Below are 25,118 nucleotides of genomic sequence, written 5' to 3'. Positions count from 1 at the left end.
GCTTTGTCCGCTTTCATTTGTTTGCCGGACCAGCGTCTTTGTTTAAATCTCCAGTTATTATGAGGTTCATTAAGGGCCTAACCAATAAGTTTCCTCCCACTCCTTTCATTATGCCTCAGTGGGATTTGAATCTTGTTTTTACGTTTCTGATGGGTTCTCCTTTTGAGCCTCTTCATAGTTGTCCTTTGAGGCTTCTTTCCTTCAAAATAGTCTTTTAGATCGCTATTAGCTCGGCCAGGAGGGTAAGTGTGCTTCAGGCTCTTAGTTCTAAACCTCCATTCTTGCCCATTCATGCAGAAAAGATGGTTCTTAGGACCAGGGCTGCTTTCCTGCCTAAGGTGGTCACTCCTTTCCATTTGGGACAGTCTATTACCATACCTACCTTCTGTCCTTCCCCTCACCCTTCCAAGGAGGAGGAGAGACTTCATCGCCTTAACCCCAAGAGGGCAGTCAGTTTTTTCCTGGACTGGACCAGGGATTTAAGGCTGTATCATCAGCTCTTCCTGGGCTGCATTGGACGGATGAAAGGGAAAGCTGTCCACAAACGAACACTCTCCAGGTGATTCATCTTGTGTATCAAGATCTGCTACACCCTGGCCAAGAAGGAGCCGCCTGAAGGTATTGGAGCTCATTCCACCAGAGCTAAGTCATCTTCTTTTGCTTTGGCTAGAAGTGTTCATGTTGATGATATTTGTAAGGCAGCAACATGGGCCTCCCTCCACACCTTTACGAAGCATTACTGCTTGGATTCTGAGGTTAGGAGGGATGGCCTTTTTGCACGTTCTGTTCTGCAAGATTTTTTGGTATAGTCAGGTAGACACCCTCCTCCGGGAAAGGAATGGCTTGGGGATTCAATTCAAAAGGTGAGGAATCCATAGGTAGATGTATCCATCAGAAGAACATGTTACTTACCTTCGGTAATGCTTTTTCTGGTGGATACAGTATCTGCCTGTGGACTCCTCACTGACCCACCCGCCTCCCCGTTGTCCTCCTGTTTCTACCAAAAAAGTTATAACTGTTTGACATGAATGTTTTTAATATGTAATTTTCATGCTAACAGTTGGCTGCTGGGAAGTGCTTTGTTTATTGGTTTTTTCCAATCTGTTGATGTATATACTATATGTTTTTGTATATATATTATGTATACTATGTATACTTGTGAAAATGTTGTCGGTCCACCTGTTTGCCTCGAGGGCACGAAAAAAATGGGTGGAACCGACGTCAGCACACCGACGAGGTCTTCTCATGGCTCCGATTACGTCATATGGAGTCGTGAGCGGAGCCGTGCTAAAATGACGTCCTCGTCGACGTGGGAGAGCTAGGAAAATAATTTCTGCTGATTGCTGGCGCATGGGGTAATTCAAAAGGTGAGGAATCCACAAGCAGATACTGTATCCACCAGAAAAAGCGTTACCGAAGGTAAGTAACTTGTTCTTCACTACCATCTTTTCGGAATCTCCTGCTCTTGTTTTATGCCTGTGCCCGATGGGGATGAGCTCCTTACAGTATCATATTGTGCTATAGTAGCGTTTGAAGGGCACTTTCCTACCGTAGCAAAGCTTCAAAACTTAAGTAGCTGCTTCATTTTTTATGTGTGGTTGAAAGTTGTTTGCTGAGTTTTAGCCTATTGCTAGCATGTCTTGATGTTGTTTGTGAGGTTTGGAAGTGTGCTTTAATAATGTGGTAGCATGCAGGTAACAGACCATTTTTGAATGAGGTAAGATGAGTAAGAGTGAGAGAGGTAGGAAGACAATTTGTGTATACAAACCAGTAGATCTTGTAGCCTGAAATAAACTGGAATCATGTTTTACAGAAAAGGCAGTTCTTCATTGCTTCTTAGAATTCTAGGTGATTGTTGATTATCTTTATGATTTTGCAAAATGTGTTCTGGAGGTTGACTTTTTGTACAGAAAAAGATATCCTATTAATCCAAGTTCTTTTGAACGGGAGAATAATTGAGGATCAGGTAATTCTGGTGCTAAAGTTCACCTTTCGACTGTAGAGAGTGGACAGTAGAAAAATAGATCTAGTACCATTAGTTGCTGATGGTTTCTTTTTTGTTCAAATATCTTTATTGCTTATTTAAAAAGAAATACATTTGTATTACAGTAGCGATACAGCAAATCAAAATTAAATATATAATAAATAGTAACAAAGAGTTTAAAAAAAAAGAATTATATTGCCAAAAACTACTGAACTGGGATAAGAGGAACGACAAAATTATAATTTTAAAATGATCAGCTAAATATAATGACTAATAATAAATATTATGAATACATAAAATATTGAATATAGATCCCAGAAGTATGGAATAAATGAGGCAACAACATATATTACAGCAGAGACATATGTAAGTAGTATTGCTTAGTGGATAAGAAACATCAGCAAGAGAAAAAGGGAAAAAGCTAAGAAAAAGAAAGAGAAGAAAGAGTACTAGAGAAAAGGGGGAAGAAGGGGAAAAAGGAAGGGACACTTGCTTCATCACTAGAAAATAAATTAAGAAATGGAATCAAAGGGATATTGAGCTACCAACCCCTGAGAGGACAAGTTCATATAGTTATCCAGAGACTGCCAAACATTACTAGAAATTGAAGGTAAATAATGCTTCTTTTCAACAAAAGTATGAGCTCCACGAAGATATGAAACCCATGCCCACCAGGTATGATAAGACAGGAGATGAAAAGATTTCCATTCTGACATTATAGTTTTAACAGCAATGGATAAAAGTAAGTCTAAGAGCTCCAAATCCGTATTATCAAGAGATAAAGGGACAACTGTAGCCCATGGCCCAAGCAAAATCATAGGTAAGAAGAGAACTATAGATGTATAAAAGATTAGTGATAAATGTTTCTGTATCAGGCCCCAAAAAGAATGTAATAGGGTTAGTTATCCAGAGACCGCCAAACATTGCTAGAAATTGAAGGTGAATAATTCTTCTTTACTTTTTTTTATTTTTATTTCAAATACTTCATTAAAGTTTTTCAATAAACAAATGATCAGAAAGTCATGGTTGGAAAGACATACGGGTAGAACAACCAATCCAATACTGTATGAGAACAGAAGCATGCATCTTTGCCCCTAGACAATCCTTAGCATTCCAAACCATATTTAATCTATGAGAAAAGAGGAAAATAGCAAGAAAGAGAAGAAAGGAAAGAAGAAGAGAAAGAGAAAAAGAGAAAATACCTATATCACTAATCAATCAGAGAAAACCTAGTTATGAGTACCATGTACAAGAACCATTGATGAACTTCCAAGTGGGCCTTAAAAACTATAATATCAAACATACATTATAAATGTACTATCAATAATAAAAGAACCAAGAAAAAGAACGAAAACAAAAATTCCATATATTTAGCACAAATGCAAACCAAAGTTGAAATTTCACGGTGGTTTATGGGAGTTGAAATAATTGTCCAAAGTAGTCCACATAAGCCTAGACGAGGGTTTCCATGCAGAGTTCTGTAAAGCAATATTGTCTGCGACCCTAAGATGTGTGATCCAATTTATTCATCCTTTATATGAAGCCTTACTCGTATCTTTCCAATTGGTAAGTACCATTTTCACAGCGGACGTAAGCAGGAGATCAAGAAGAGCTCTATCTGTATCAGTGCATGAATCAACCATTAAAAAACCAAAGGCTAATGTAGAGAGTTCTCTCTTTTATTCACATTGAAATATTTGAAATAGAAAAACAAAAATCTTGTCCCGAAAGGGCACTACAGACTTACAATACAAGAAAGATGATCTAAGTCACCAGTTTCAAAGTTACAATTCCAGCACAATGGATCATCTCGAATACCTAAGGAGTGTAAACGAGCAGTAGTCCAAAAGGCCTTGTGCAACAGCCAACACTTCGTTTGGGAAAGTACTTGAGATATTTTATTACTTGCTATTGAACTCCACACCTGCTGCCATAAGGATTAGGGTAGCGGATCAGAGGAATGCAAATCCCAAAAAGTGATAAGAATATTATTGAGGTTAGAAATTTTGGGGCAAAGAAGTTTATATATATGGGAGACCTGATCGCCCAATTTGTTGATCTGTGTCACAAACATAGGCAAGGATGGTTGAATGGTGAATAATTTGGCTTTTGTTAGTGCCGCTCTTACCTTAAAAAAATTATAGAATTCAATGTTGTCTAGATTATATCTGATTTGGAGATCTGAAAATGTAACTGGATATGAATCCTGTTCCAACTGATAGGGGGAAAAGATACCTTTGTTAATCCAAGTATCTAAATTTAGACTTTTGCCTTTATAAACTATTCTACGGTTAAACCATAAGGATTCCATTTTAGATCCCTTGATACTAAGTGTAAGTTTCCTATCAACCCGCAGAAGTGCCAATTTTGTGTTTTTAAAAATAGATTTAGATCTAGACGGATGGAACTGAGTCGATGTGAGAAATGACAAGGGATCAAGTCTATCAAAAATAGATTTTTCTACTTCCAACCACACCAGGAAATAATTTGTAGGGGGAGAGATCCAGTAGGAACCCTGATTCGCCAGAAACGCTAACTGATAAAGCCTAAAATCAGCTAGATTCACGCCACCCAAGGATTTGTCAAGTCATAATTTTTGAATGCTAATTCTAGCTTTCTTGCCACGCCTTAAACATTTTGTGAGCAGATTATCTAGTTTATGATAGAAGTCATCCGTCAAGAGGAGAGGGAGCATGTTAATAAGGTAATTAACTAAAGGGGTGATCATCATTTTTATAGTTTCTATCCTTCCCCACGAAGTGATACATTTCAGCGACCAAGAATCCAAAAGTCTTGCAATCTTGTCCAATACTAATTTCTCATTATTGGTGAAGGATGTCTATAAGATCACTGCCAAATTCAATCCCCAAATATTTTATGTACTCCAATTGCCACACCAGACACGAATCACCTAAAACATCTTTGGTGCAATGCACATTCAGTGGTTTTACTTCTGATTTATCTTTATTGAGTTTATAGCCAGAATAAGTAGAATATTCTGTAATTGTGGCCAGTAAAGCTTCAATTGAAGATCTCGCCTGTTCCAGCATTATAAGAATATCATCTGCATAAGCAGCTAATTTAACCTGGATACCATTAACATTAACTCCCTTTATGTTCGTATTTGATTTAATATCCTGGATAAAGGGCTCCAAAGCCAACAGAAACAAAGATGGAGACAAGAGGCAGAATTGTCCAGTACTTTGTTGAAGGGTAAAGGATTCAGAGAGAGAGCCATTAACCATAATACGGGCTGACGGCGTCAGAAAGAAGGACATAACCATTGTTATAAAGGACTCTCCAAAATTAAACGTGTGCATGCATTGTTTTAAAAAAAGCCCAAGACCCCCTATCAAAGGCTTTTTCTGCATCTAAGGTAATAGCAATGGATGGATCTATATTCAGCGCAGCAGTCTCTAGAACATGACACAACAACCGTGTATTATTGTTAGACATGCGAGTTCTGAGAAATCCAACTTGGAGATAATGCTTCCTTTCAACAAAATTATGAGCTCCACGAAGATATGAAACCCATGCCCACCAGGTATCATAAGACAGGAGATTAAAAGATTTCCATTCTGTGAGTATAATGGATAAAAGTAAGTCTAAGAGCTCCAAATCTGTATTACCAAAGTTAAAGGAACAACTGTAGCCCATGGACCTAGCAAAATCATAGGTAAGGAGAGAACTATAGATATATTAAAGATTAGCGATAAATGTTTCTGTATCAGGTCCTAAAAAGAATTTAATACCGTACATTAAAAAAACATATGTTGATGGGTGCCTGGTTCCAACAAAGATCACTATCTCGTAACTTTAACTTATGTAAACAAGCACACTTCTTATTCTCGTTTCCGCGTTAGAAACACATAGTGAAAGAGTTTTAAGATCATTACGAATTGCAGCCACCTCTACCTGAAGTAAGTCAGTGTTCGTTTTGGTACTTTGTGCAATATCATGAACAGTATTGAGCTTAAGTGAAATCGCTTCTATAGTTGAGGCAGACTCAAGACTACCCTTAACTGGTAATTCCGGAGTACCATTAGTTGTTTATGGGTTCTTTGAAAGCGATTATCATTGTGGCGGGTACAGGGTTTTGTGAGCAGGAGTAATATGGTAGTGTAATCTCAGGTTTAGGACTTGTCTGGCTGCACCATCTGGATTTGTTGTAGTCTGATGATTAGGTTTTTTGGGAATCTAGGGTAGAGTCATTGGCATAGTCATTACATGACAGCATTACCATTCCGCAGTCCTTGACCCCATAAGGGAAGCCCAGGCGAGGAAAGAGACAGCGTAATACGTATATGGTGTTTGTGATTAGTCATCATGATGTGTTCTTAAAGTGCTTTGCCGGTCGAGAAAAACTCTGTATGCACACTGGCACTATAGAAATGGAACAGACGGGGCCTGGGCTGTGTCGCTTGTCCCTACCCTATTCTCCTGCTATTTTAACAGCTGGATTTTTCATCTGCTGAAATTAGGCCTGGTGGTCCCGCACCATTAAAAAGCAGGTGCAGGAATGCAGATCCACGTAACTTATCAAAGCCTCAGTAGGTAGCATCAATTATCTTAAGAGCTGTGCAAAAACCACAACATTTTCCCTTCAGAACATGAGGGCTGGTGAGTTTGAGAATCAAGAGTTCACATTCCTCTTTTTAGCCAGTCATGGTGGCCTTCGGGTTATATCTTTCCTTCAAGAGCTCCTGGTATGCCTGAATGTTAACATTCACTATGTGCATTAACTGAGTCATTTTCCTTTTAGTTCCAGTTCAAGTAGCTGTGGGAGTGGACACGTCATGGGACCAGTAGTGATTCCAAACTGGTGTTTCACAATGTGTTTGTAATTAACTAACTGGTATCAAGAGTTAACTGGTACCAAGAGTTGAAATGGTACATCATAGAGTACACTCATTTGATACCACAAAATGGTGGGGCCTGTTCCTTGTAATTGGCGGATCGCAGTCACATTTTCTCTGATGACTTGACTCTAAATCCAGTTCTTCACTGGTTTTTTGTCATAGCAGTGAAAAACAGAAGTTGTTTTACACTGCGGCAGCATCACTCAGAGGCATTCTATCTTTCCTGGTCTTCCCTTGCCTTTCTCGCACATCTCTAGAGACCCCAGTAAAACTCTGCAGGCCCTCAGCTGGCAGTAGACTGCAGACCATGGTAGCAATGAAACTGATGAAGTGTGTTACCCCCAGTCTCACCTGAAGAGCAGAGAGCATGACTTCAGGTGGGTTGATATAGCAAAAGACCTAAATATTGGTTGAGAACATGGTCTCAGGTTCCAAGAAACATCATAGAGTACTCAAGCTTTATATGTTTATATGATGTCGCTTGGAACCTCTCAGTGTAAAACAGTCCCATAATGGACAGCTACTAATATTTCTATATATCATGCGCAAGATACAAACTAAGAGGTAGCGAAAAATAGCAGTATTCTCTTTGTTTTGAGAGGAGTATTTTTAACATGCCTTTGAGCCAGATCTAAAGGTTTAAACAGTACTTGCATTTTGAATGGGTTACACGATGCTTTAGGTAACTGGTGGAGAGATAACTTAGCTTTGGGTTCCTTATTGCACTGCATTGCTGTACATTGTTCCCAATCGCCATTCTAAATGTAAGTGGTTGCAATGCATATGTTTATTGTTATATGTACCCTTTTATTTCTACCAGGAGATATTTTGATTAAAATCGGGCATGCTAATGTGCTCGGCTGCACACTTCGAGAAGTCAGACGTTCGTTAGCCAATACTCCTGTTGGAACTGGTCTCCAGATCATGGTTTACAGAGACCTTGTTGATATCCCAAAAGAATGGGAAGACGAAGCTGATTTACATCCTGAACCTCCACAAAGGTAAGCCATGTTTAAAATATGTAGCGTGCTACAGGTTTGCTGACAGAAACTTATAGCATACTAAATCATAGCATTCTGCTATTAAATGGATCAGCAGTTGAATACTACTTGCTTTGCAGCAACATACTCGGTGCAGTTACTCAAACCTGAGGTAATTAGATCACTTCTATGAATGACAGAGCCACTCCTTAGTGAACATCCTTTTTCTGTGAAGTCCCAGGAATTAGGCCGGGCAAAACTCCATGCCATCTGTTTAAAATCTTCTGTACATCACTTTGTAAGGTGCTCTCCCTAGCCCCTGCCTCCATTACTACAATCATCTCTGTTGGTCCTCCACCTGCCTCACCCTCAATGTGTAAATCTCGATGTCATCAAGGTCGCCCCTGGTTGATCCTACCCCTCTCTTGTTATGGTAATACAGGCAATTTGGCACTGGAAAACCCTAAGGTCATCTTTCTTTATTTCAATAGCCCACCCAAACATTAATGGGTTAGCCACACTCCAATTGTCCACCAACATTTTGATTTTTACTTCCAGTGCAAAAATGTAGGTTTGCATAATCTTATTGGGCCACTGAATCTTTCCTTATACTCTCTTAGACATGACTTCCTTGTTAGTTTTTATTGGTCAGTGTTTATTTTTTGAGTGAACTCTTAAGGGATATCTCAAGGGCCCTTTTTCCACATTTCAATTCCAACTCCTTTCCTATATCCATGGGGATCACGTTTTTTTGGGAGTAGCTAATATGCAGCATTTACAATCTAGACATTTACCTATTTCTTCTAATAATTTGTCATGGTGTTCATCAGTAGTTCTACTTCCCTCTTGATTACGTCTTAAAAGGAAAACTCTGATTTCAAGACTGAAGCATGGGATACCGAATGCCCCTTTCACTACCACATAAGGTTGCGATTATGCACCACAGAACAATACTCCTACCTCTCTTCTAAACTAGAAAGGATCAGAGTTCTGCGAGGCACATGAGGTTTAAGACAAATTCATCAAGAATAAAAAATGCCAAAAAAGCAAAAATTATGGCAAAAGGCAAAGAACTGTACTCTTGTACAAAACACTTTCAAAGCCCGTATATCACAAGTAAACATGCTTTGCGACAGCAAAAGACAGTTTTGCTAATTATTTGTAACAAATGCCTTTTTTTAGTCTGAAAAGTCTTTCCAAATTGCAAATTGGAAGGGGCGTGAAAGGGTCCTACCCCTTCAATTTGCAGGTGTCAAAGAGATGTATCAATGGCTTATGACCTCCATAGCGTTTTTAAACTATAGATCATTTACCAACCCCATTTTGAAGTGGTAAATAATTCTTAAAGGGGTAGATGTCTGTTAGAAATGAGGGTCTCTAGTTGGGAAAGGTAGGCACCTTTGTCCAAATAGGGACCCTTCTTCCTAGTAAAGATAAGGGAATTACAGTCCTAAAATAATCCCTGCTCACCCCCTTGGTAGCTTGGCACTAGCAGTCAGGCTTATCTTAGAGGCAGTGTGTAAAGCATTCGCACATAACCAACAGTAATACAGTGTAAGCACTTCAAAAGGACACCACACCACTTTAGAAAAATATCCAATGTTTTTATATACTTAAGACAAGACCAAAAGCGATAAAGAATCCACAATACAGTACTTGAAAAATAGATACTTTGCAAGATGGCTCCCAAACTGCAGAATTTCCCTCAAAAACAGAATTTGTACGGCTCGGTAGTTCCGTCCTGGGCTACCGCGATGTTGAAAACAACAGAGTCTAACAGTTCAAGCCAACTTCGTCGATACGGGCTAGCAAAAGCGTGAACAGACTCAGTAACAGTATCTTTCTGGCTGAGGCTTACACGGGGGTGCGAGCCAGTCTTGGCAACCGTTGCGGGTTGCGTTGCCAAATGGAAGCGGTGCAGGGTGTGGTGTCCTCTCGATGCGGTGCAGGCAGCGGCTCGATGACAATCTTCCAGACGTCGTTGGTGAGACCAAGGCTTTCGGTGCAGGGCGAGACGGTGCTGGCAGGTTGCGGTGCAGGCAACAGAGCCGGGTTGCGGGAGCTGGCATCAGTCGGCCCAGACAGCTGTGTGGGACGAGGCGGTGTGTTGTGAAACTTTACAAGCTGTGCCCCCAACCACGATGCAGTCACGGGTGTCGAGTCAGCAACAGCGATAGCGTTGGTAAGACCAGGATGCGGTGCCAACAGGTCACGGTGCAAGCAGCGGCTTGGTGGCGGTCAGCAGTTGTCGGTGAGACCAGGGTTGCGGTGCGAGATGCGGACGGTGCGATCTGAGGTGCCTTCAAGACACAGAGCTAGCGACGGAGTCGTGGCAGAGTCGGTTGCAGTCCCTTTCTCTGTGGCAACTGAAACAGCAGTTCCAGAAGTGCTACCAAGAGGTTGATTAAGTCTTTGCGGTCCATGGAAGATCTTGCTGTGGTTAATGTTTTGTTTTCCTGCTTTTCACTGTTAATAAATGAGCACATTTATTAACAGTGAAAAGCAGGAAAACAAAACATTAACCATGGCAAGATCACTGTTAATAAATGAGCATATTTATTAACAGTGAAAAGCAGGAAAACAAAACATTAACCATGGCAAGATCACTGTTAATAAATGAGCATATTTATTAACAGTGAAAAGCAGGAAAGCAAAACATTAACCACAGCAAGATCTTCCATCTAGACAGGAGTGTTGGTTTCCAGATAGAAGCGACAAGTAATACGGGAATAACATTAACACGCAAGAGACTGTTGTGTTTTCATACCAGGAGGAAGTTGGTCTGGATTTAGCGCGAGAAATGATAGATTGCATACTACGTTGTATTATGTGGTTGCTTCAAACAGGAGCGTCCAGTTAGTTCACATATTTTAATTATCGATCATTCATAATTATATCTGATTGAAGTGGGGAGAGGCAAAATATAATGTTCTTGTGTTAAAACACAGATATAGCATTTTGGGGATTATAGTTACCCTGCCATTCTTTTACCCAAGGGAGAGCGCAACATTTTCAAGTTAAAGCCGTTAGAGAAGTGACTGCACACCTGTGGGCTACATATGGTGGCGGGAGAGTGCTTTTGTTCTAATAGCCACAGTGAATGAAGACGTGCAGAGGCACTCGCCATAACAATGATGAAATCTAGAAATGGAGTCAACTCGGGTTTCTGACTGATGTTTTTAAAGTTATGCATGTCACGGTAAGCGCACTCTTAATAAATCTGAGTCATTACAGCTTTGAGACTGATACGGGGTCAATGGGGGTAATGGCAGTAACCCAAGCTTGCAAAGAGACATGCTGTGTTTTCTCTTATAGAAGTGGGGAAATCGAACAGAGGCTTTAGTCTTAATTAACATGTGAATCATTACGAAAGTTAAAGTTGAGTTTTTATGTGCATGTAGCGCAATTGACAGATAAACATAGTTCACTGAGTGATCGTGAGGTATTATGAGAGGCATATTGTTTGTGCACAGATGTAAAGTTGTAAATATTGCAAAAATTAATGATGCCGCATTTATGGATTTTTTATAGATACCCCTGACGAAGGGAAATCTTTTTCCCCAAAATGCATTGGGTGCATTTGCAATAAAGTCGTGACATGTGGAAATACCTCCTGTTTGTGATTATTCTTGGAATCAATTTGGGAATGGATAAAATAAATCGATTAAACATGAAAAAAAGAAGAAAAGGATTAGCATCAAAGAGTACATAAATTGAAGTATATATATTGATAAACTTGATTTATTGGATTCATTGGAGTGACGGGCAAGGCTGTGCTGCTTGAAAAGGGATCTAACTGGGTCCCCGTGTTTTCGGTTCTAATTTGTAAGCGCATTTGGATGGAGCGCGTATCCTGCATTGCATGCCACAATAGGTCTAAAGCAGCTAAACAGAGTCAAAAAAGATTGATAAAGCAAGAGTACAAAGGTGTGCATCTCATCATTGTATATGTACAAGTGGGTACACTTGCCAAGTCGACATGGCAGTCCCAGGCTGTACACAGGCTCTGCAATGGCAGGCCAAAGTTACATTTACAGGTTGCTTGTATGGGTTGCACAATCCAGTGCTGCAGCCCACTAGCAGCATTTGACTTACAGGGCATAGCACACTCAGTACACTTTACTAGGGACTGAGAAGTAAATCAAATATGCCAATCATGGAACACCAATCCATAACACAATTCACAACAGGAGCACTTGCACTTTAACACTGATCAGCAGTAAGAAAGTGCACAGAGACACTAAGCCAGCAAAAACAGAGTCAAAACCGAGAGGTCAGAAAGCAAAAAGTCAGGGGAAACACACCAAAAGATGCCAAGTCTAACAATGTTCCTATGGAACACTTTTCACTGTGGGACTCGTGTCAGGTGGCCTCATGGAGGGCAGACAGTTGTCCAGGGTACCGTTCAAGAACTACATTAAAATTACTGCCCTCCTTAATCTCGTCAGGGTGTACAACAGTGTACATGAAGTCTACATGGTAGCTTGTGACAGCCTGTAACAACCCTCTAAATCTAATAGAATGACAGATTTATGACAGCCACCTGTACAATTTCACGACAGGTTGTGTGATGCATTGTTTGCAAATGGCATGACAACTGTGAAATAAATAGCATGACAAACTGTAATTTTTTATGGTAAAATTTCTAATGTAAAAATCCTGTATAATCATATTGCATCATAGTATACTTCTTCACATTATCAAGCGTACAACAAATTGTATGCCATTTTGATTACAGGTTGCAAGACAAAGATATGATACGCCATGGCAAAATGTAATTTCCTATGAATAACAAAGACTCTAACGTTGTGAGTATCCCATGAAGTGTCAGGCGATCTATCAGGAAAACGGCTTCAGTGACTTGCCAGGAGTGTTAGGCACTGTTCAAGTACCAATACCATATACAAGGTATTCCCTGCATATCATTTCCTCGACCCAACTCAATTTGGGTTTAGAAGCGAGCACAGCACAGAATCGGCCCTCATTGTTGCATCTGATGATGTAAGATTGACTCTGGACAAAGGAGGAAATGCAGCCTCGATTCTTTTAGATTTCTCAGCTGCATTTGACACGGTTAATCACAATTAGTTGATTGAAACCCTCCACTCCATTGGAATCAGGGTAGTGGCGCTTGCCTTCCTGAAATCCTTCCTATCGGAGCGAGAGCAATTAGTTGTATTGAACGCATTTACCTCCCATCTATTCTCACTACCATGTGGTGTCCGGAAGGGATCCTCCTTCAGTCCCACTCTTTTTTACCTTTATGTTACCCCTTTTGCCAGGCTTATAAAAACGTTTGGTTTTTCTGTAGTATCCTACACTGACAATACCCAAATTGAGGGTCTCAGTGGCTAGTAGTCCTTAAGATACTGCAATTAGGTTCCACAACTGTATGTCATATATTGGCAAGTGGAAGAACAATAACTGTCTTAAACTGAACTTAGGAAAAACCAAAGTTCTTCTGTTCGGCAAGAATACCTCCTCTTGGTCCCCAAGTTGGTGGCCGCAGGGTTTAGGCACTCTACCCACATCTGTCACGACAGTAAAGAACCTACAAATTCTCTTTGATAAAAAAAAACTATCTTTTGAAAATCAGATCAATGCTGTTACTTCATCCTCTTTCTTCACCTTGAAGATAATTAGGAAAGTGCTCCCCTTCATTCCTCAGAAGCTGCAGAAGACCCTAGTCACTGCTAGTGTATTATTCAAGTTGGACTATTACAATGACCTCTTTACTAATCCGCAAAAAAAACTCCTAAACAAACTGCAGATTCTGCAGAATGCTGCACCCCATCTGCTGCTAGGGATCCCCAGACAGCTTCACAGGCCCTAACTCACCTCCATAGGTTGCCTATAAGGAAGCACATCAATTTTAAAGCACCTTGCATTGAATTTAATGCACTACATGACTCCTGTTCTGAATAACTTAAACACAGTTTTTCGTGGTACACTCCATCCAGCTCATTAAGGTCTTCCAGGGGTGGGGGCGCTAAAGAGCCCGGAGCAAAATGGCCGTACTCTAGTGCAGCTCGGCTGGCCGAGATAACAATCCGTCTAATATCTGCGTTACCTGGCGCCATCTATGGCTGAGCTGGAACAGTAACTGGCTGCATAACGTGGAGGAGCACTTTGGTTGCTTTCCCAGGGCCCTGGTTGCTTCCGATTGCATTCGTCACAGGTCATCAGGCTGGACCTCACCTGCAATAAAACGGCGGTCCCCCGGAGCATGGGCTGATCGTCTCGTCCCTGGCTGGTGTGGCAGTGCAGCTGCTGTGGCTCTGCGGAGGTTCGCTACAGTCTGGGAAGCCTGCCTGGCCCCTGGCGCTTGGAGTGATCGCTGGCGCTACCCCCCGTTGTTGATGTAGCTGGCTGCTTCCTCGCGGATCGGAGGACGGACGGACGGGGGCCGCCATCTGCCAGCCGGCCTCCGCCTCGGACTGTTGCTGAAAGGCGGATCTCCGCTCCGGGATCTCGCGGGCGGCGGGCCGGAGGTGAGGTGAGGCAGAGCGGCGAGAGGCGTGGGGCAGTGCGGGGGCCCTGAAAGACACTCTAGTGTGCTCTTGGGTCCCCCGCGAGTCTGTGTTTGGCGGCTGGCGCGTGGGCCTGGGCGCGGGCTGCGACCGCGTCTGGGGTTGCGGCGCGGCGGCCGTTATCTGGCAGGCAGCGGGGGGCACCCCTGGTACACAGTTCGGGCCCCGCACCGTTAAGGTGGCGGCCGTATCTTTGCTGCGGCCTGCTTCAGCAACTGCCTCGCGCCTGAGAGTGCGGTGTGGGACCTTGGTACTGGTGCCATCACGTTATTGATAGTGCACAGACTCCTGCAGAGCCTGGGGATAGTTGGCCTCTGAGAATTACTACACTGTTTGAGAGCTGTTAGCTCCGGCCACCCTGCAGTGAATAGCGTTGCCCGCCTGCCAGTCATTATAATTGAGGATCTTGTCAGGGCGCTGCCTCCATTTCCTACGGCTATATAGGTACCCACTGAGTGAAGTGTGGGGATCTAACACTGCATACAGACCCTCGATAGTAGCGTTTGTGGAAGGGCGCTTACAGCTGCTGCTGGCATATTTGGAGGAGTTGGGGGCGACTGTATGCGGACTGGTTGAAGGCCGACTTGCCCTGCATGGATTATACCGGGCCCTGGTTTGCATTCTACAAGTGACAGTCTAACTCCTGAGCTGGGGCTGAGGCATCTACTGGCACGGTGAGCGGCTCGCTTCCTTGGTTTCCCTGGACAGGACTGCTTCTGCACAGTGGTGGTCTATCGTAAGGGATAATCTTCTGCGCAGTGTGCTTTACTCTGCAACTGGCTGGCGGCACTGGGGACTGTGTTCTGTTGGTCTGGTAGCATTTGGTGCTTGAGGTCGGCTTTTGTACTCCGCCACTGGTGTAATCTCTGAAGTACTGTGGCTCTCTGGGGCTGGTTTGTCTCTGCTTGGATTGAGCTGCTCGCGCCCTGGGGTGAGCTGGTTCACTGGTTTCTGGCCCTTCAGGTGGCACGCGAGATTGATAGCTAGCAGTCTGTCAGCATGGGCAAAGCTGACAAGCAACAAACCAAATTGCAGTTTGAGGCTAGGAAGCACACTAAAGCCACAACGCCCATCGCCTCGGACACGGAACCTGACCTGAAGGCGGGTGCAACTACTAAACTGGAGCGTATGATGCTCAGTATGCAACAAAGTCTGCACAAGATCGACCACATTAACATGCATATGGATACCATGGCCTTGAAGATTACGAAGCATGACTCGCAGATCGCAGAGGCCGAGCAGCGCATTTCGACCGCGGAGGATCGCGTGGAGGTGGTTAGTGCAACATGTGCCAGCATGGAAAAAATACTGGAGGTAATCAGGGCAAAGAATGAGGACATCGAAGCATGCTCCCGCAGGAATAATCTTCGCATAACTGGGGTTGCGGAGACCACCAACACTGGCCCCATGGAGTCATATGTCGAAACGATGCTCACAACACTGCTGGGAGCGGAGCACTTCTCAAAGGTTCTCTGGCTGCTCGGCCGGTCCCGGGCGCTCCTCCGCCCCCTATAATTGCTAGACTATTTAATGGGAAGGCACGTATTTTCATGACACCGAAAGACGCTCTTCAATATATCCGGCGACTTGAACGACAGGAGAAGGGTGGGAACTCTGATCCGGAAGACTGAGCCCATGTGGCTTTGTTGGAGTTCCTTAGAACTATACTGCTAGCCCTCTGATGACAATTTTGCATGAGCAAAGTGTTTGATTGGTCTCTGTTTCTCTGCGTTACGGAAGACATCCATAGGGGTCTGTGCATAGATTGGCGTTATGTCAGCGGTGGTTCAGGCCCTGGGGAGTACTCAACACCAGTTGCTGACTCATTGCTTGGTTGGGGTTATCAGCTAATGACATTTGATGTGACGTCATGTATTGGTTAGCCTGTCTCTACTTATCTCGGCTCACCCTGTCTGTGCGCGGGGGGGGGGGGGGGGCAAAGGGCTACTAGCGACCCACTATATGGGAATACCCCAAAAGGTTTTGTTTGTGGTTGGGGTTTTTTTGAGCGTCCTTACGGGGGCACTGTTTTTCTCCATTTCTTGCTTAATGTGGGATGTGAGAGGAAGATTATTTAGTTTTTTTTATGTTCACGGGGGGGTTGCTTGCAGTATGTGTTTCTTGCTGCTGTGGGTGGGAAGGGTGGTTGGGGTTCAATATTGTATTGGATTGGCATTGGCTGGACTGGAATAGCGCGCACAGTATGGTGTAACTCAAGCTTTCTAGATCATGTGTTGGGCTCTGTGACTAAAGGGTACGGGCATGATGGCTATGGAACAGTCTAACACTTCCTGGATTAGCTGGAATGTGCGGGGTCTTAATAAAGCCAAGAGAGTGTGTTATCTCATTTGGACCGGCATCATATCCACATTGCCCTGTTGCAGGAGACCCATCTTACGAAACAGAATGTTCCGCAGGCTGTCCCTAGGTGGGCGGGGGTGCGACTGGCTGCCTCCTATTCCTCGTATGCGCGGGGAGTTATGATCCTTGTAAAAAGGGGTGTTCCGTTCGTGCCAACGCATGTGGATGAAGATGTCGAAGGACGCTTTATTATAGTGAATGGTCTGCTGTATAGCACGAAACTGACTATTGTAAATTTGTATGGTCCCAATGTGGACGATCCCGCCTTTTTCGATAAAATATGGTGTAAACTATGTCAATTACCGCCTGCGGCGCTTATCTGTGGGGGTGACCTTAACATGGTTTTAGATCCAGCGTTAGATCGGATGTCCGCGACAGCTCCCCCCCCTCCCCCCCCCTCCCCCAACGAGCTGCTAAAGCTGTGCAGGATGGGATGCAGTTCCTGAGTCTTACAGACATCTGGCGCTTTAGGCACCCACACGATAGAGAGGGTACGTGTCACTCATATGCGCAACAGTCTTGTTCCCGCTTAGACTACTGGCTCGGTAGACCGGAGGTCTGTACATGGGCCACGATGGTGAGGCATCTGCCTCGGATGCTGTTGGATCACTCGCCGGTTGCTCTGGACATGGCTTTGCCGTCTCACGTCCCTCCCCCCTTTCAGTGGCGCTTCCATTCATCCTCATTACTAGATCAGGTTTTTAAGGAAGGGATCCGGGAGGCTATTTCTGAGTATTTCGCATTAAATGCAGGGTCCGTTCAGACTATAGAATTGCTGTGGGAAGCATTTCAACTAACCATACGGGGGAAATGTATTAGGCCAGGGTGTTAAAGTCATTGCGTCGCTCCATGACTAAGCTGGAAAAGGAACTAGGTGATTTAGAACGCAGATATGATGACCGTGCGGACCACAGTACGTTGGCGCTCATTAAGGGGAAAATAGTGGAGTACAATGCAATAGCTGACCAAGAAATAAACCACATGTCACGTCGGTGCAAGGCACGCTATTATGGGGAGGGGGGTCGGCCGGGTCGGGTGTTGGCTAGTCGTATATTAAAACCCCAGAATAGAGCACACATGATCCAAGCAGTCTCCACTGATACTGGCACATACTATGACACGCCGAGTATTTTGCGTGCCTTTACAGACCATTATGCCGGGATGTACGCTCATAAGCTCACTGCTAATGCGGCCGAGCTCGAGCTCTATCTTGAGGATATTGCTTTGGTATGGCTGTCACGTAGGCAGCAAGATTTTCTCATGCACCCGCTTACATTGGGTGAAGTGCGCGATGCTATCGCAGCTTTGCCAAATGGAAAAGCTACAGGCACTTCTATAAAGAATATGTAGACCAGTTGGCCCCATGTCTCCTGCAGTTATATGATGAGGCATATGAAGCTCAGTGCTTGCCGCCAACCATGCGAGAGGCGCCAATGGTTGCACTCCTAAAGCCGGGGAAGGCCCCAGACAGCGGCGAGTCTTACCGTCCCTTATCTCTTATAAACACGGATATTACAATTTTAGCAAAAGTATTAGCCATTCGACTGCAGTTGCTCCTTCCTGTTATGGTCCTTCGGGATCAATCAGGGTTTGTCCCCGCTCGATCCACGTCACGCAATTTGCGTACGTTTTTTGCAGTTATGTATGTTCTGGAGCCCAAGCTGCCAGCAGCAGCAGTCCTCCTAGACGCTGCGAAAGCGTTCGACTCGATATCCTGGTCGTATATGATCACGGTCCAGTATCGTATGGGGGTTCCATTTGCTTTCACGAATTGGATTCAATTATTATATACCAATCTGGTGGTTCGAGTTCTGATTAATGGGCAGCTCTCGGAAGTAATCCCTATCCAGCGGGGTACGCGGCAGGGATGCCCATTATCGCCGCTGTTATTTGCTCTGGTGATAGAGCCCCTAGCTTGTATCTTACGACAGCGTCACGCCCAGACGGCTTTGCGGTTTTTGCAGCGTCCACTTGCAGTCTCCATGTATGCGGACGACATGGTGTTGTATGTCCGGGAACCGGCGAGGTTTCTTGCGCAGCTTATCCGGGAATATGTTCGGTTCGAACGATTCTCGGGCCTGGGCATCAACTGGTCCAAGTCGACCATATTGCCACTCACGGAGAGTACGCAGCAATTTGACGTAGACTATCCCCTAACATGGTGCTCAGACGCTGTGAAATATTTAGGAATTTGGCTGTGTAGGGACCCGCAGGCTGTCATACAGGCCAACTTCGGCACTGCCATTGCGCGGCTTGAGGGGCAGGTAAATAGGTGGATTAAGTTGCCGCTATCGTTCGCGGATCGGATAGCACTGATGAAAATGGTGGTTCTCCCGCGTTTTTTGTATCTTTTTTTCTAACATCCTGGTGCACCTGACGCGACACTTTTTCGACAGGCTTCGCTCCCTCTTGATCACGCTAGCCTGGGGAGGTATAAAGCCTCGTCTTGGGAGGTGGGAGATTCTAACCCTTCCATATGATCAAGGCGGCTTCTCGGCGCCTGACCTTCACCTTCACTACCTTTGTGCGCAGGCGCACTATGCCTATTATTGGCAACACGATCCAGCTTATATTCCACATGTGGCGGTGGAGGCCGGTGCTGTGAGCCCTATACCGCTCAAGGCGATGATAGTAAATAACTATACGGTATTTGAAAGGGGGGAAGTTGATACTATCCATACTACGGCTAGGACCTGGCGCGAACTGGGTCAGCGAGCGCATAAGCTGCCGTTATATGCACCCGGGATGCCTTTCCTCTACCACTCAGACCTCTCGGTCACTAGTGAGGCTGGCATGCGGCAAATCCTCAAAGACATGGAGCTGACCACAATGGCAGATGTGTTCCCGAGTGGCCGGTTCATCGCTTCGGATCACATCAGTGCCCGAGACAACGTTTCCACTATGCACCTTTTTGCCTTCACTAGATTGCGCTCTGCGATGCGGGCCCTATACCCTACTTTACCTACTGAGCCTCCGGCTCTGGAGGCACTGCAATTGCTATACACTGCTACGTCTAGAGCCAAATTAGTCACCCGGCTGTATAACGCATCACAGAAGGATGTACAAAGGGGGAGTCAGCCGCGTTGGCCAGGTGGAATGCTGTGCTCCCAGAGCCTCTATCTGAGACTGACTGGTTGGATAGCTGCCGCCTAACGCGTCAACTGACAGCAAATGGCAATCTGAGATTAGTACACTATAAATACTTGAATCAGCTCTACTACACACCGGCACGGCTTCATCGATGCGGGCTACAGCCGGCAGACACTTGTAAGCGCTGTGGAGCCCCGGGGGCTGACTTCTATCATCTAGCGTGGGCTTGTCCCAAAATGAATGAATACTGGGACTCTATTACGAGAGTTCTTGGTCTAATGGTTGATGAAGCGGTAGAATGGGGTCCAAAAGTGTGTGTGCTGGGGGTTGGTGCTAAGGTGAAACCATCCAACAAAAAATTTGTCTCCATAGCATTGCTATTGGCTAAGCATAGGACAGTACCCACCACTAAGCTATGGTTGCAGGATCTGACCTACTGCCGGGATCAGTTCACGTGTTATGCAGAGGAGCTGCCCGCCAAGTCCAAGCCGCGGGATATATGGGGACCGCTCACGTCTTATTTGTTGACCATTGCTGATATCTGAGGCCCAAAAGCTGGTCGATTGTTCTCTCACATGTGTTCGCCCTGCACTGTATTTTCTGAGATTGTTGTATTTGTGATCCCGCGTGCCCTGGATATTGTACCATGACACAGTATGAGTTATGTAATGTATGTGAATGTCATGTGCATACTATGCCAATGCCGCATTTTGAACGGTTGTATATTGTTTGCTGATGTTTTTGTATGAAAACGGAAAAGCATAAATAACCACAAAAAAAAGAAAAAAAAAGGTCTTCCAGGGGCAAACAACACAATAGATCCCAAGTCTAGAGGATCCCACTGGGGATGTAGAAGCTTTGTTGTGTGCACGGCCAAACTTTGGAATACTCTCCCTCCTAACCTGAAGAGAATGCAAAAGCATTGTGGAGGTCCCTTACAGGCCTTCATCCATGTGTTTCAGTAATTTGTTGAGGTCCGCAAAATGCTACCTACCTCATTAATATATGTGAGGCTGGATGTTGTGCTACCTGCCAGTATATCGTTTGTGATGCGAGTGATTAGTACATTAGTCACATTCCAAAATGTAAGGTAGTTTGCAAAACAGTAAGTCTGCAATCTGTCTTTAGATCTGGCAATCTTAGGCTTCCATCTGAGATAAGGTGTTTAAGCCATGTGTATCCCTTTGGATACCCAAATGGGGTGGTTTAAAATCGCCATGTAAGCACTTTGAATCTTTTGGGCTAAGGTTTTTAGTTTTCCGTGCGGGGTGCCGCAGGGCTCTTTGCTTAGTCCCACTCTTTTTAATCTTTGTCTTTCCCCTTGCAGAATTGGTGCTGTCCTTTGCCTTCCAGGTTCTATCTTATGTGGATGATACCCAAATCATTGTATCAGTCACCTACAGTATGCCACTGATGGCAGATCATTTTAAACATTGCATAGCTTGTGCTAGCATCTGGATGAAAGACAACTTTTATGTGCCCCATAAACCGAGGTTCTGGTTTATGGGGCACATTAGTCCATCTTGTCGGAACTATGGTGGCCCAAATCATATGCCCCCTCCTATCCATTCCTGTGAAATCAGTCAAGAACCTTGGAGGTATTTTGAAAATTCTTTGAATTGCAATATGCAGGTTAACCGCATTTCCAATACTTGCTTTTATATCATCAGAACTTTGAGAAAAATGTTTCCTCTCATTCCTTCAGACCTTCGTAAATCAGTGGCCATTGTCTTTATAACATTACGTTTAGACTACTACAATGGCCTTTACTTAAACAAACAACTCTTCTGTGAACAAACTTCAAGTTATTCAAGACGTGACAGCGTGCCGTGTTCTGAATCCCCCTAAACATCTCTCTGTCAGAGAAGGTCTTCTGACCCTTCACTGGCTGCCAGTTAGAAAGCAAGTGATTTTCAAAGCTCTTAGTTCAGTATTTCTGGCTTTATATCAGAAGGGATCTCTGTTTATCAGATCACCTATTCAGTGGTACATGCCAAGTAGGCTTCGCAGATCGGCATCCGGCCGGAAGGTGTTTGTTCCAAGGTTGTGCAAAGCTAGATGGGGAGGACGTTCCTTCTCGATCACTTCGGCAAAATTATGGAATACTCGGCCAACATGTTTTGCAGAAATGAAGTGTCTGACTTCTTTCCAAAAACAGCTCAAAACATGGCTCTTTTCTTTGAAGTTATTTATTCCTATGTTTTCTGACTGCGGCAGTAGTTTTATGCCTCACAGAATAGTTCAGCGCTTTCATACTCTTGGGCCTAGTGATCTTTTTAAATCTGATTCCATTTAATTAAGGAAACAATGGAGGGTGACATTTTTTTTTTTTATTCCATTAATGCTTCCCTTAATATTGAGCGGAAGGCATGCACATCTCAAGGCGTTTTGTGGTACCAGATAAAAGATCTCAGAATTCTTACATGACTTGGTAGTCAGCTAAGAGTTTAACTGTTGATATCAAGAGATCTGTTAAACTCCGTGGCCGGGAACTGAAATGTCTTTCTTTCCATGTTTACTGTAATATGTTGAGCTATTTGTATGGAAAGGTAAATCGAAATATATAACGCTCAGATGATAGGGTATTGATGTTAAACGATTTTAATACCTCAGGTGGTTTTCAAAATGCCATTGATATTAGGAACAGTTATGAAGATGAGCTATATGGAATTACGCATGACAACTTACCTCGTGTACCAACATTACGTAGCCGTAAATTGTGTGAATGTATTGCTCCTGACAGAACGACAACTTTACAAGGTAAGCCTACTTTCTGTTTATTTACATTTTTCACCTTTCTGGTGATTGCATTTTGTAAGATTATGCAATTTTATCCCCAAATTCCTAGGTGCTTATAATTAATTTTTGAATTTATGAAGGCTTATAAAGCTATCACAACCTGTTAAGCATCACATTGACCAATTCCTTTGGCTGCTTAAAAAATTACAATGGTCCTCTTTGGAGTCACCCCGGTGCTTGTGTCAGGGTCATTGAATCTTACTGAAATCATTTACACGAAACTCACATTGTACTTAAAGCTCAATTATTGTTAGTTGTTTTCAGATTTGTCTCAAATAATTTGGTATTGCGTGACTGAGAGAAGCACTAGACTGCCACATAAACCATGTACATGATTTGATAAGGCACATAGGCAAATTAAATCTTTGTTCTTGAAATCTCTGTCAAAGGCTACATATACAGCAAAATCTCTCCCAGCAACATAATGCATATAACCCTCTCTAGAAGAACATATGGCCTTTTAATGAAAGTAAAGGGACATGCTGGCATGAAAGAGCTTGGGAGGAATTACCTAAGGGCAGGCAAGCAAATTGCTCACAACATTTCTGAAAACTGTTTCTCTGGGAGAAAAATTGCTGTTTCCGCAAGATCAACTCAGTGACTGAACAAAAGCTTGGATAATTAATTTGTCCTCATTAGATAATGACTATCTGATAATTGCTTCAGTTAAATCCATATACCAGTGGTTGGTTCTTATTCCAAGGCATTCCTAATAAGTGATTTAAGAAGAGGTCAGCCTTTGTTTGTTCAATTTATGATCCAAGAATACTGTATTTTTATATTTTTATGATCTCGAAGAAACAATACATTTGTGTTTTGTAGGCTTTAGGAAGAGAGCAAATGAGACCAGGAATTATCCCCTCCAGCATTTTTATAAGATGCTGTGATGTGATTCTGTCATGTGATAAAACATGGATGTCACACATTGTAATTTGGAGTTGTAGTGCACTGTTAATTAAGATGTTCTTAAATTCTTAAACATTGTACTGAATTGTTGTTTTGAAATGTATGTTTAGATTGATTAATCAGGGCTTAGGATGTAATTCTTTAGGCATCATACTAATGTCCAGGAATCAAGTTGACTTAAGGTCCTCTTAATCAGAACAACACTTGTCTAGGACACCATCTTGAACTAAATAATTTCCATCTGAGTTAATAGGAATGCTGCACACTTTACCATAAACCTATAGTCAAGAGCCACAAGAAGATCAATAATAGTGAACACCTTTGTAGCAGTTTTTTAAATCTTTAGAGGTTCCTAAACACAGAACAAGAGTTCTGTAAAATGCCACTCTGTAGTCACGCCTTGTATTGCCTCAAATAGACTCTCTTAGTAGTCATCTGGTGAGTTGTCAATTATTATGGTGTCTTTTGCTCCGTTCCAGGCGAAGACATACTTGTACCTGATGATGATGTTGGATCTCTATCCATCAATACCATACTTCTTAGAGTCACGATGCCGTTCTAGGAGTACTGTGCATACACCTGTGAATAGTATTCCATTGCTCCTTCTTCTTGAAGACAATATTGGTTACACATCTGAATTCATCATGCTACAGTAATTTTCCTTGTGACCATGAAGGCAGCATATGACTTCTGTAGAATAAACAACTTCAGCAGATAACTCTATGTTTTGACTACATATTTTTTCTGTTCTGGTGGGGTGAACTATGCAAGGTGATGAAGTCCAAATCTCATTCTTAGTTTAAGCTTTTCTGCCACTGATTAAAGAATGAAGGCATCAGAATGACTAGGGAGCTCATTTCAAGTTTGGCAGGTGACCCACTGGGCTGCCAGGGCCGGACTGGGAACGTAAACCGGCACTGGCAAACTGCTTGGCCGGGCCCCCCTGGCCGATATTGCTGACACCCGGTAACAAAAACGGCCCCCAAGGGCCCAAAATCGGCCCCTACCCTAGTGGCCCACCAGGGAAACGCCCTGTACTCGCTACTGCCAGTCCGGCCCTGTGGGCTGCTGGGATGGAGGATTCTCTTGCCTCCATCTGCTTTGCAGAGGACTGCCTGCTCCAGGTAGAGATACCATCCATGTGAGCAGCTAGCATTTTTCAGCAGTGCACCCGCCGGCTCAGCAGATGAGCTTTCAGCAAAAGGGATTGTAAAGCTGGCTATGAATGTGTTTAGTCTGCCCAGTATTCTGTTGTTGAGATACAAAGCAGGTCATTGTTGCAGACAAAACAGAAAAAATGGCCCTGTTGCACAATGAGTTTTCTTTCTGTGATTGGGGACCTGTGTTGAGTTTCCTTGCACCAGTCAGCTATATTTGCATGGTGGACCGTGGCATGAAAAATCTGCCTTTTAATGGACATGCTGCCTCCAGTGATTGCACACTGAGGTAGGCCTCACCAGTGCACAATCAGCAGTTCCCCCACCTCCAAATTGTAGGGTGGTGGGGACTACTTTTTTCTCATAGCAGAGGCCCTTCCATTTTCTGCAACCAATCGTTAAATTAGTCCTGCCTGTTGTCTAATTGATGCGGGAATGCAAGTAACGTTTTA

General features: G+C 43.6%; 1 protein-coding gene across 1 annotated transcript in view; it reads left to right on the top strand.

The window, feature by feature from the left end:
* The window catches only part of PDZD9 (PDZ domain containing 9), a 243,244-nt gene that overhangs the window by 150,717 nt on the left and 67,409 nt on the right, over positions 1 to 25,118 (top strand). The window contains exon 3 of the mRNA XM_085630212.1: positions 7,664 to 7,844. Coding sequence (XP_085486338.1) covers positions 7,664 to 7,844 — 181 coding nt within the window. The remainder of the gene's footprint in view (positions 1 to 7,663; positions 7,845 to 25,118) is intronic.

Source organism: Triturus cristatus, chromosome 10, assembly GCF_964204655.1.
Source record: "Triturus cristatus chromosome 10, aTriCri1.1, whole genome shotgun sequence".
Lineage (NCBI taxonomy): Eukaryota > Metazoa > Chordata > Amphibia > Caudata > Salamandridae > Triturus > Triturus cristatus.
The sequence above is the reverse complement of the archived record's forward strand: the minus strand, read 5'-3'. Positions and strand labels throughout refer to the sequence as shown.